The 13,522-nt window shown below is 40.2% G+C and overlaps 1 protein-coding gene across 3 annotated transcripts in view; it reads right to left on the reverse strand.

Annotated features, from left to right (window-relative positions):
• Window positions 1-13,522, reverse strand: part of PDE8B (phosphodiesterase 8B) — a 79,958-nt gene that overhangs the window by 41,718 nt on the left and 24,718 nt on the right. Inside the window, exon 2 of one of the 3 annotated variants that reach the window (XM_086630084.1) lies at window positions 4,580-4,636. The exons of 1 other annotated variant lie outside the window; for it this stretch is intronic. In XM_086630084.1, the coding sequence (XP_086486210.1) occupies window positions 4,580-4,636 (57 nt within the window). Of the gene's footprint in view, window positions 1-4,579; window positions 4,640-13,522 lie in introns of all 3 variants that reach the window. One more of the 3 variants, XM_086630082.1, reaches the window with a different exon arrangement.

Here is a 13,522-nt window from a genome sequence, read left to right on the forward strand (position 1 = left end):
AAAAGCTTAATTTAGTGTAAATATGCTGTGAAATATAAAGGCCTCAAAAAGTCGAAAGTTTATCCACAGCTATCTGAATTGTATAGAAAGGCAGCAGCCAGAGAATAATCTATGTATAAAGCCGTGTTCATTTCACAAATAAAAGTCAGTCTCTGACTTCACTGAAACAACCTGTCTGAGCAAAATACACAAAATATTGCCCCAAATGCTCAAAAGAAAGGCCATCGGTACTGCTCTATGCAGCTGTGGTGTCTCCACGTGAAATTCAGCGCCATCAGTCTAGAAGCTAGAAAACCTGACCATAATTTTTCTCTTCTCTTGAGCTGCTTATCTTGAGCTCCTCTTACCTAAATCAATTGATGTTACTATGGCAGGACAACCAGTCAAGGTTTCATTAAACAGTGGAAGAAAATTACATGCTCAGAATTTCCATAAATATTAGGAAATAAGAGATTTCAATTTATTAGAAAAAGTATTTTTAATTGCAGTTAACAACAAGCAGATTTGGGTTTCTGACACTTGACATCTAAGGTAACTGTTGTCACTTAATTTAATCCCTGTTTTTCTAGCCATTGAAGTGTTGACAAGCAGTGACATGATTGAGCTGCAGACTTTGTCTGCGGATATTAGGGTAAAGTCCCTACTCTGATACAGTCTTCTGTTTGGTTCTAACTGCTCTTAGTTTTATTTTGTTCCTCATTTGATCAGCTACAATATGGTTCAGAAAACAGGTTTTGGGGGGCCACATTTTTTTATATCTCTTGACACTTCCAGTTTGGAAATAAAGGATTGCAAAATACTGTCCTTTACCACCTATAAAATAATGGACCTTAATTAAAGCACCTGATCTCCCACTGATAGCTCATTATCAGTGTGTGAATCCTTCTGAGAATATTAACTTTAAAGTGTTTTTTAAAGTATTACTACCGTGCTTTCTCATTAACTTTTGTATGAAACTTACTATAAAACATCAAAACATAATCTAACTAGAAGTATTTTGCAAGACATATCTCTCAAATTTGAGATAAAATTTAACAATACATATAAACAATACTGTCAAGGAAAAGCTAAAATTCAATCTGTGATGCTTGGCAAAAAAAAACATGTAGCTATATTTTGGTGGATAATTTGCCAGAGTTACTGTAAAAAGATCATTTTACTCAGTACTGCCCTGGTTTAGGAACGCCATAGACGTCTACTGAGGAGACCTTTTACATTTTTTGGTCATGTATTGGAATTTTTACCATCTTTCTAAGTGTTTGCTTTGCACAGATATTGCATGTCTTCTTCCCAGTTCATCATACAAATACAGAAAATGGACAGAGATTTGCTTTAAAGAGCTCAAAACAAGAAACATCAGCTGAGTCCAGACACGAGGCACCACAATGAAACAGAGAAAATTACAAACAGCAATTTAAGAAGTAAAAATAAAATTATGTAATTAATTTTATGTTATTGTACCCCAGCAAGAGAATTTTAAGGTGGAAAACACATAGTGGTTCTGAATTGAGTAGGGGGGCATCTCTTGCTACACCAAAAATTGGCATTGAGGGAACAGTAAAACGTTGTGCATCATCATAGTTCATCTGCAGCAGGGAAGATCACCATTATCAGAACAGAAGTGGAGTTTGACATCAATGCTGTGAAAGAGATAATGGCCAATGAATATCCTAAGAGGTGAGGAAAGGATTTAAACGGGGGACACATCCAAACCTTTATCAGCCCGGTTAAACACTTCTTCAAAAGGGTAAGATAGCTTTTCTGTGCGCACTAAACATTCATGAAACCCACATTTCTCCTGTGTCCCCTGAAGAAAGTGCATTTGCCTGTGCTTTTATCATGGTCATTTCTAAGGTCTCAAAACAAAACCATGCCTATTTGCAAGCCTTGGTACAAAATTGGGACAGACGTGTAAGCTTCGTGTGGGAGGGCATTTAGACGGTCCAAGCTGGTAGGTTTGCTTTGGACTCATCCTTTTGCCCCTTAAGGCCAGCAGTACCTGGGTCACAGTCTAGTACAAACCAAACCAGACTTGTCTTCCTACACAGACAGTCATAAAGTCCCGTGAGGAATCTATTAAATAGTTTATGGCAGGTCATAGTACAAGTAAGGTCACCTCTCAGACAAAAAATACCAGCCGTTTCGAGGTTGGCACAGTGTTGTGGCTTAGGCTGCTCCGGCAACACAACCATCCCCCCCCCCCCCAAGTCGTTGACTCACCCTCCCCCAGCCCCAGGGATGAGGGAGAGAATTAAAGGATAAATGGGAAACCCGTGGGTCGAGATAAGAACAATTTAATACAGATGATTTAATACACAGTGTAGCTGCTCACCACCCCCTCGTATGCGAAGCCCGTCTCGTCCCGAAGCTGCAAATCCTGAACGAACGCAAGGCCCCGAAATAGAGAGGGGCAGAGAGAGAGAGAGAGAGAGTGCTCCAAGAGTGGGAGTACTGGGACAGAGAAAAAGAAAAACAATAGAGCAAAAGCGCAGCAAGCGCAAAAGAGCAAAAGCGGCGAAAGAGCCAAAGCGCAAAAGCCCTTCTGTCCGGCTGACCCTCACTGTTATACTGGGCATGACGCTGCATGATATGGAATACTAATTGGCCGGTTTGGCCCTCAATCTTCAGTTCCACCACAAATCACAAGGGGAATCGTGGCCCCCTTATCCCGGCTATGCTCCCCCCTTATCCTGCCGTGCTTCTGCACTCCAGCACACTGAAAAGTCCTTGGAGTCTCACGTCCAACCACAAACATCAACTTGCTATCAACATTCTTCTCAGAGCGAGCCTCTGAGTAAAACCAAAACACGGAGCTCTTCTAGCTGCTAAAAAGAAGACCTAACACTGTCCCAGCTGAAACCAGGACACACAGGCATCCCATAACAGCACAAAACACACACCAGAATAAAATGAACATTGCTAAGAAAAGCCCGGGTGGCAATTGTTTTAACAAACTGAATTGACTCATCAGATGATTTCGAACAAGAAGCACTCACAAATAGACATTTAAAATCTGATGTTCGGTAGCCGTTTGCACCGCACAGTGAAGCACATAAATCCATGGTCAAGATGGAATAAAAGATTAACACACATTTTTTAAATGCATGGATGCGTGCAATACTTGCCAAATTAGCTGAGGTAATACGGCTTGTTCCACAAAGAGAGGAGGTGGATTTACAGAAAGTGATTTCCCTTTACTGTAAATAAGTTAGTGTATGGCAATGTCTTTGTGGAAAACTCTTCAGTTAATAGTTTTACTAAAAGTCTGCCTTTACTTAAGGTCTTCCATGGTAGCAGATTCTCACTTGTGTAATGTAGGGACAAAATAACATCCGCACCTGACAAGATACCAAGGAGAATATCAAACACTTAAAACCAACTAAACCTCCACTTTCCCTTCTTATACGAAAAATCTTCGCTTACAACAGCTAGCACTGGTGCTATGATATTTCAGCAAATCCAATTTCTACAAAGTAAAATACTGACATAAGCACTGAGAGTAGTAGTATTTGTTAAATATCTACTTGACCATCTTACTGAAGAAGACCACAGTCTACAGAACATTTTTCTGTGAAGAGTTCCACAGTTTTTTGTTGAAGTTCCTTGCAAAACCAAAGACTGGTCTACTGCTGAAGCCACGTTTCCACAGTTGTCTTTAAATATAAACAATACAAACTAAACAAACAATACAGAATAAATCATTTTGTCAGATCAAGTTCTCACTAAGACTGAATGCTTAATACAGAGATAAAAATGTAAAGCTTTACAATGCATATACACATGATTTATTTTCCTTGAGGATAGCATTTCTTCCACATGTAGATTTTTCCTCTCATAGCCGGATATGGGGAACAAAAACCCCAAACAAATCAGAAGAGGTGACTGGTGACTAAATGTCTCTCTGTTTTACAGTTAAGTGACCCAAAAAGTTAATTCAAATGAATGCCGTACCACTAGAGCAATTTAAAGACAAAGACTGTTTGATTTCCTGTCATCTGAGAGCTCTAACACCCACTGTAAGCTAAAAAACTAACACTCGACATCTGTTTACTGGCACAGGAGCAAAACACACAGAAACAGAAGCAAGCATGGGTGAGAGCTGTTGCTTCTGAAGCTGAAGTTCAACCTGGCTTGTTGGAAGCAGTGTGATTTCTTGGGTTGGTGACCTATAAAAGCACAGTTCCCTGTCTGTTGTGCAAAACCCAGCAACACTCGCCACGTACCTAAACCTTACAATGGAGCTCTTTGCTTTGGTATATCAGAACTGAATAGTTTTTAACATCCAGAGAGGCAAGTCTTTCCCCCACACAGGCACACACAGACACACACACTTCTATTGACAGGACATATAAAGTGAATGATTTGATGTTAATGGAAATCTCAGCACCTTGTTTGCCAAGTTAATTTACTCACAGATCTCTTCTCAAGCGATCAGGTAAACCAAAACTCTAGTTACCCATCTCATAGTGCTTGCAAAAGTAAAATAAAAACATTATACTTAACTATAAGAGTTGAACCTTAGTTTCTTCACCCATTAACACTGAATTGACTGTATCAAGAAACCAAAAGAGCATCTTACCTGAACTGGATCTTGTGTCAGTCTCATGGGCCCAATTTGTACTTCTGTAGTTGAAGCCTGCTAAAGAAGAGTAAAACAGATTTTTTTTTTTTTCCAGTCTGGTTCTTAAAAAGATAGCATTTTATATTAAAAAATGAAAGATCAAACAGAACCATGAAAGACTCTCAAAGGCAGGCAGGCAGGCATATGACTAGTGCCTTAATTTAGTTGCTTTGAAGTATATCTTATATGAACAAATTTTATCAAACTCTGTATTTTGTTTTATTTTTGTCTAAGTTAAAAATTGTAGGGTTTTAAATAAGGAAACAAGAAACACCATTTCCTTTCCCCTCTTTCCCCAACAGAGTACCTTGGTTACACAGAAGGACTTGTATTTTGCTTAAGACTACAGAAAGCTATTTTTCCTAGCCAAAAATTGCCTTATTCATTCTAATGTAATACAGAACTTGAATTAAAGGTCTTGTGACATATATTCAATAATAATATTTTAATGGGTTCAGTTAAGAAAACAGTAACTTTTCAGACAAGAGAACTTATTTGGATTGCAGATTTAAAATTGTTTTCCAGAACCATAGCCTTCAGTTTGCAGGGAAAAAAATCACGGCTACGATGTGAGCCACGACATTTTCAGAAGACATGAGAGCACGTCATAATTTAAAGCAACTGCAAGAAAGCCAGCAGACGTTGGCTGTGGTTGCTTTGTTGCCATATTTCCTAGGAGTTGGACTACCTCAATACCTTTTGTGTCTTGATACATTTCAATACGCTTCTCCTGTACATTACTGATTTGTTTCACTTCAGACCATTAGCTACAGAAGGTTGTTAAGCAACTGAACAATAACTATGTCCTCCCACAGATGCATGTACTTAAGGAAAAGAGTCTTCGAGACATTAATATATTATTCCCTTCATGCGTATGAAGGATTATTTGCACGTTAACAATCTCCAAAAGGGCAGATTCTCTGCTTTCCCAAGGTGCCTCGTATAGGCGAGTTGAAGCAATCGCCCTGCAAGACATATAATCTGAACAAAATTCTAACTGCAGGCAGATTCCCAGGACTGTTCTGTGACACACAGGAATCCTGGAGCCTTATTTCTGCAGCGTTTTGCCCTCTGGTGTTCGTTAGTTTGAGCCTTTTGTACAGGTTTTATCTCATTCTTAAATTTATTAATTTTCAAAGGAATGTGTATAAACATTCAAAATGGATGAAGTTACCTGTAGTCAACTGTTTTTGTTAGAGAATACAATACCGTGTTAAGTATTAACAGCCTTGCCCGCATGTGGGACAGGGGAATTATGTATAGCTACAACTGACACGTTGGACTTTCATGCACCACTGAGCATTGATTCTTCTCAGCCCAACAACGTACGTCAGAAGGTGGTAACAGGCAGTACTCCAAAAGATTAAACTACAAAGCCTGCCACTGTTTTCCAGAGCAAAAACTGCCCCCAATATAAGTGTAGTTAACCTCTCCTCACAAAAAAGCTTCACTTCCCACTTGAGCTCCTGCCTTAACACAATGTCACTTAATGCCAGTGAGCGTATCAGAATAGAAATGAAAGCTAGCACTCATCAACCATGAGTTACGAGTAAGGTTAGAGAAACAGTTCTCTGAAAGCTCCCAACTCCTCTTCCCCCACACCAAAACAGAAAAACAGCACATTCACACTCCAATGCTATTATATAGGAAACTTTTAAATACATTTTTTTTAGCATGGTTCACTTTGATTTAAACAAAACAAAAAGTTTTAAAGAAGTCTCATTAGATGAATCTGTAAGAATACACAACAGACTTGGAGCAGTATCAGTGCAAAAACTGCTTTTTTTTTTACAACGTACAGCTCCAACTGTCCCAGAATATATTGATCAAGAGCCCGGGATCCTCCACAAAAGACAGTTAGGACACAGATACGTATTTTATTATTCATTTATTAATGCTACTAGGGAACTGACACTGTAAATTAATGCATTCCACTTTTCTGTCACTTCAGAGGACATCTAGCTTTAATTATTGTGTTTTGTCCGAGATCGAATAACTGTGTCTAAGACATAGATTGACATAGGCAAGTCTGTAAGTCCCTTTACGGAGATCCCTCTATAGGATAGCCACTTCTCTTAGCATGGGTTTTTTAAAACAACAAAACCAAAAAATCCACACAACTGTGACTCAGGATTTCTCTCCCTGCTGCTTCTGTGTCAGCCCATGAGTAGAAAATACCTGAACAGAAGGACCTAAAAATCAGGGTGTCTCTCTCTTCTCCCCCTTTCAGTTTCAGGGTCTTCCTGCCTTTGATAACTGTAGGAAAGCCTCATGAGGATCAGAATATCTGAGAGCCTTGATGTAGGGGAGCTTGTCCTTGTCCTGCTCTGGGCAGACATGGTAGGGTCAGAACCACGTAGGGATGCAGAAAAGGTGCTGCTATATCTGAAAGATTGCCATGTATAACCTGTAAGTCCCTAAGGTGCTCAACTTCGTTACTTATACAATACATAGAAACAGAGAAGACTCTCAAATTCAGACTAGTAACAAACCTGAATCTGACCTTGTGGATGTTGCATATTAGTAATACCATGACCATACGTCTGCTCATATCCTGACTGGAGTATCTCATTAGTGATGATTTCCAGTTTAAATAAATCTCTCCTTATTTGATTGACTGTCAGGAAGGACTGCTAATAGATCTGCAACCTAAATCAATTAGTACAGTAGCTTACGACAAACTTTTCTGGGAAAACACGTGGAGACAAGCCTGGTTCCAAAAAGGTCAGTGAGAAAATTTCTGATTTCAGTGAGCAGAGGAACAAACACAGGGTTGGAAGCAAAGAAATAATAAATAAACCAACCACCTGGGAATAACAAAGGCTTAAAAACAGTGAAGAATTTTTTGGTTTAATATTTTAAGCTGTCCAATATTATCTCCAGTATCATTCTAATTTCCTAGGCAATCTCCACAGAAATCAGCTATTAATCAAAGAATTAAAGACAAAATCAATGGCACTTTCTTAAATCCTATATTTTTATGTAAATCAGTGATCATCAATGACCTTACTATCATACCAGTACCATTAAGTAAAATCTACTTACCACTTCATTAAAGTTCCACCCTTTTAAATCACCAATACAAAAATCTTTACCCACCGCACATGCCTGCAGACTTACAGTCCCCACAGTTTATGAATCAACAATTAGTAACACAATCACTGTAAAAGTAATGACTAATTAGTACAGCAAAATCTTGTACAATTCTTCATTGTTCCAGAGCAACAACAACAACCACAGCCAACCAAGCAGCAAAGCAAAAGTGTTAGTGAGTTCAGCCTCCTGGAAAGGCTCAGGTCAGATGTGTCAGTTGAGAAGCATCACATAGACACCAAGGTCCCTACGGACAGTCTTTTGCCCTGAAAGCTCTTTCCCCCTCCACACTATAGCTTCTTTCCCCTTTAATCACTCCCACATTGATGCATCCCTTCCCTCACCTTTGCAGTATGCTTTCAGACCTCTGTCCCTTTGGTTTTGTAAGTGGGTAATGGGACTCTCTTTCCAATCCACCTCTCACCACACTGCTGCATTACGCTGGCTCCATCTTCCCATCTTTGCTAGGGCTCGTTTGCATTTCTCTCCAGCTCAGCTTTCTCCACCTGCACCACTGGTGAAGGCTGACACCTCAGCCCATCCTTTGGTTATTACCATTTCCATATTTGATTATGCCACTATTTTCAACCTCAAATCTTTTGCCTTTTTTTCCTGGCCAAACTGCAGTCCTGAAAAGGATTACAGCTATGTGTCACCTCAACACTGGTCTTAGCCTTCCTTGAATTCCCTTATGATGCACAGAGCCCACAGCTGTTCTCCAGCATCCCTGACCTGGAGCTGATGTCCTGCTCCTCTTCCTGCTACAACACAGCTGATCAGGGTGTCCAGCTTCTCTTCCACTGTTCAACAATGTTACACCCCTCTCTTCTTCCCTGTCTTTTTTTTTTGTCTTCTCTTTCTTAGCAGAACTATATCCCAATCTTCCTCTTTTCTTTTACTCCTTTTATCACTTTTAATCCATTCAACTGCCATTCACTGGCATTTTTCTATAGTTTAACACTTGGCCACTCTTTTTCTGCTTGGAGTTTCCCCATACTTCTTTGCCAGCTTCAGCTGTTACAGGGAATGTCACTTGACCTGTCCAATAATTTTTGTGTATTAAAAAAGAGGCAGATTTATAGGAGAAAAACGAGATCTTTTCACAAAGATGCCACCTCCGACTCAAGAAGCCCCTAAACGATAAGCTGGTAATTAGACTGGGAGAATAAATGGGATAGATCACGACACGCTTCTCCTGCTGGAGACTTGGTCCCGAGCTAGATAACTTTTGGCCTGACTTCTGTGGTTTTTCCAGACATTATCTTTCCCTTGTTCATTCATTTGATTGGCTGCCTCTGTTTGTCCTCTCCATCCATCAATACAGCTACTCTCTCAACTCTCGTTCAGGGGGGCCCAGTCTCTGCCACCACTGTTGTCAGGTTCTGGTTTTTTACTCTCTCCTTGCTGTGGCTTCCAGTTGACTTGTGCCTCTGCTTTCCCAGCTGCTCATACCCTGCACTTCCCTGACTCCCACTAGAGGACTGCCAACTCATCCCACTCCACAAGCTGCTCCTCTCACAACAGCCAGCTGTTACCTTTCCAAGGAGTCCAGAGGAGCTTTAGGTTGATGTAAGGTCATGCAATTTTATTACCTGAAAATAATGATAAAACACACATACCATTTAGAAGAAACAAGGTTCATCGTTGTTGACTTAGCCACTGCAAGCTTTTCAAGCATCCATAAAAGAAGCCTGACCCACCAGATACACAGGAATGGGTAAAAAAACTATGCATATGAATTTTGAAGAGCTAGCCTATTCATGATAAGAGGGCTGGAGCACCTTTCCTATGAGGACAGGCTAAAAGAGTTGGGGCTGTTCAGCCTGGAGAAGAGGAGGCTCCGGGGTGACCTTATAGCGGTCTTCCGGTACCTCAAGGGGGCCTACAAGAAAGATGGGGAGAGGCTGTTCAGGAGGGCCAGTTGTGATAGGACAAGGGGTAATGGTTTTAAAATAGAGGGAGGTAGATTCAGGTTGGATATTAGGAAAAAATTTTTTACCATGAGAGTTGTAGAACACTGGAACAGGTTGCCCAGAGAGGTGGTGGATGCTCCATCCCTGGAGATGTTCAAGGCCAGGTTGGATGAGGCCCTGAGCAACCTGATCTAGTTGGAGATATCCCTGTTCCTTGCAGGGGGGTCGGACTAGATGACCTTTGAAGGTCCCTTCCAGCCCTAACCATTCTATGATTCTATGATTCTATGACATATGTGACCTAAGCTTTGTTAAGCCACAAATACTTTCAAAAACAGCAAGTACAAACTTCTTGTAGGGTGTTTGGAATCAAGAAACCAGGACCACTGCAGACCCTCAATGCATCCATAACGTTTACATAGGCTTCCACTTGTGGTAAATACCATGGAAAGAAATGGCTGTATTCCATCTACTGGTAAGACAGTAAAATTATCTAGGCTTCAGTTTCAGCCTAAGATGAATCTTATGCCTTTCCTTTCTTAACTATTTTGAACTCAGGTTCTCTTTGCACTCCAGTCAAAGAGAAGTCTCTAAGTGTCTCTCTTTAGAGTCAAAGCTCAGCAGTATTGTACAGTCCTCTTCCATGTCCTTATCAGCTGCCTTTCACACTACTGGCATTTTATTGTTTGAAATCTAGTTTGATGTTGGCTTTCAGAAATCTCCTCCACCCTAAGATCCCTTCTACTGCTCTCTTCACTCCTTCAGAAGGTCCTCCATAGACTATCCTCTAACTTTGGCAAAGATCTCAGATTGTTTATCCCTCCATCACAACAGCGAGAGTGACTTAGAAATATTGACCTGAAGGCCTGTTTACCTGGAATAGGAAAATGAGATTTTCTTCGTTTTTTTTTTTTTCTTCTTCTTTTCTTGATCACAAGAAATATATCATTTGCTCCAAAAACCCAACTTCACTGAGGACTTGCATCTGTACCCCTCTACTCTAGATATCATTCCACAGATTTATAGGAATCTCAGCTTTTCTCTATACATGTGTCTAGCTGTCATTTCAGGTAAAGCCCCCCCCATTCCAAATCCATGTTTTCAGGAATCAGTCCAGCTCTTATTCCTGTAGAAAATACAATCAGAACCAAGCACTCCTTAAAGGAAATTAAAATGTTTTGAAAATTATCTCCTCTCTTCTCCATAATTATACAACTCCAGATTGAGGCAAGTGACACCTGACTGTTTGGAATGTAGGTCTTTCTGTTTTGCAAAACTTTCAGTTAAATTTCAGAATGTTGTCTGGTTTTAAGAAAATGTTATTTAAAATGTGGCACATCAAATAAGTCAATGCTATAAAAAACTCAAAATCAAAGCCATTTTTACAGCATAGTCCATAAAGAGTATTAAACAGTACACTACAAAACTCTAAGAATAGTTTTTTCGTTAATATATTAATTTAACACTCATTTAGGAAGTCTGTGATATATTTGCATCTTAGTTTTAACTGATTCAGTGTAGCATTTCCCCAATTTAATGATTTAATTACTTAAAGCTTATCTATACATCAGGAAAATTTTACTGTGTAGTTTAGAGAGTACTTTTCCCATATGTATAAGCAAAATTCATGATCCATAATGGATTCATTCTCTTCCAGATTAACATATGTGATTTTGTTGACAAGCAACAAATCTCAAAATTGCCTTGGGGAAAAAAAAAAAAAGTATTTTACTTATGTAGCTGTCACACAAACAAATATTCAACTAGCCCAAATTCTCAGCTCGGGACAAGACACACTGCAACAGACTGGACCCAAATCCATAAAGACATGTAGGTTTGTCAGGCTCTGCTGTACTTTCATGCACCTAGCTCAAAGCTAGAGTGCACAAACCTGCAACTCATTCTTCTGCTTCCCAAAAGCAAGCAGAATTGGGATGAGTCCCTCTCAATGCCTCTAGTTAAAGCTGTGTCACTGCACACAAAGGAATTGAAAATTTGTGAGAGAGAAAGTCAAGGTGAAGAACCACCTTCCCTTCCATGACTACTGTCCTCACATCTGGGCGATGAAGTCAGGCTCCTGTTGCGTACTCTCTCCTTTTCCCATAGCCCTTGCACTCCTTTTCTGCAGTGACCTGAGCCTGAAAAGGAGCCTTAAGCACTGTCTAACTTTCTTTCCCATCTCCCTCTTCCCCACCAACCTTGCCTTCACCTGGTGCGGGAGCACTCGCCTGGGAGAGAAGCATTTGAAACCAAGCTTGGCTGGGTACAGGTTATCATGTACCAGATGCACCAGCCCACCGTTGTCCCTGCATTTCCAATGTGCTCTGAGAATACCAGCCTGACTGAGTCCTTCAGGGGACCTGCCATAGAAATGTCTCTGGCTGTGAATTCCACATATTCTTCAGCGTGAGGTATGTGCCAAGACTGCATACCTTAGTAGAGCTAAGATTGGCAGCAGTTCTGGAGATAAGCAGAAGTCCTCAGAAAAACTTCAAAGTCCAAGGATCAAATGGCTAAAGTTGGATTTCTGTGAATTACACAGTAACATACTGGACGCTTGTTTTTTGAGTTTGCTTCACAGAGTCTGCTGTTACAACTGCTTATATGCAAAGCTGCAAAGATCTGTCTGATCAGAGTCAGCTTCAGGAACAGATGTTAAGATTTTTATCTTTCTTCCTTCATCCTCATTCCACTCTACATGGTTTCCTGGCTTGTGTTTCAAAGAAGAAATTAGGAAAGTAAGTATTCAAAAATACTGATTTGTTTCTTCTCTATTTCACATTCCTTTTCCCCTCTGCTACAGAATTAATTCATCCATTTTTAAGCAATTACAGATGGTAGTGGTAGTATAATCTTGCTGTTTCAATTGAAAATCAGTGGTAAAGGAAGAAAAGCAAATCAATGGGATGCAGGTAAACCTGTGAAAGTCATGGAGAACAGGGAGGGGAACAAGGGGCAGCTAGAACAAGCAGGTCACAAGCATTGTAACAGCCTTAAGAGAAAAAGAATTGAGAAAGACAAAATGTACCAGTGTCAAGTTGCTAGCAATTTTAGGCTACCTCTTGAAAAAGCAAGCTGACACTTGTAAAATAATTCTGTGAGCTCTAATATAACAAATGTGTGTCTGATATAAAATTATAACTGAAGCAAGAATATTATATTAGGAGTTTTTGCATTTCATTCACATTTTGGTAGCAGTTTCCTTGTGAAAACAATATAGTAGGAAGTAGTACAACCAAGCAGAAAAGACACTAGTTTGGCCATTATTTTGTTAAATTTTGCATACAAACTACCATTGTCAGTCAGTCCTCAATTCTGCTCACAGCAGCAGCTGCTCCGAGACCTGTCAAGGCTGCAAAACCCCCATAATCCATAAGGAGAAGCCCACATCCTGTTTATCTCTATAATTCACAGATTAAGGCTTCCAACTGAATCTGGAAGCAATCGCAGGTTTGTACTTACAATTTCTCCCCGCTCCCCGCTCCCCCCCCCCCCCATCAATTCAAGGCTCGTGATCTGCGCATTGGTCCTACTAAGACCAGTACTACGATTCTGATTCTTGATGTTAGCACAAAATAGGTTTGGTGTCAAAGTTACAGTTGGTTGAACACAGTTCATTAGGACATCCCTTAATAAAAAACTGCTAATCTCTGGGGAGATTTGTAAACACATTCCCACATCCTTTTTAGAAGCCTTATGAGGAATAACCAAAACTCAGTCAGATCAACCAACCTTGGCACAACATGCCGTCTCCAAAAGCGGCCAAAAGCAGATGACAAACTGAAAAATGCGAAAACAGGGCAAACACAGAGTGACACTGCCCGTTATACCACCTAAGTTTGATGCTGATAGCTCATCTCAGCTTATGCTTCCTTACAGAAAAAGTCACGCTAAC

Source organism: Tauraco erythrolophus, chromosome Z (assembly GCF_009769465.1).
Source record: "Tauraco erythrolophus isolate bTauEry1 chromosome Z, bTauEry1.pri, whole genome shotgun sequence".
NCBI lineage: Eukaryota > Metazoa > Chordata > Aves > Musophagiformes > Musophagidae > Tauraco > Tauraco erythrolophus.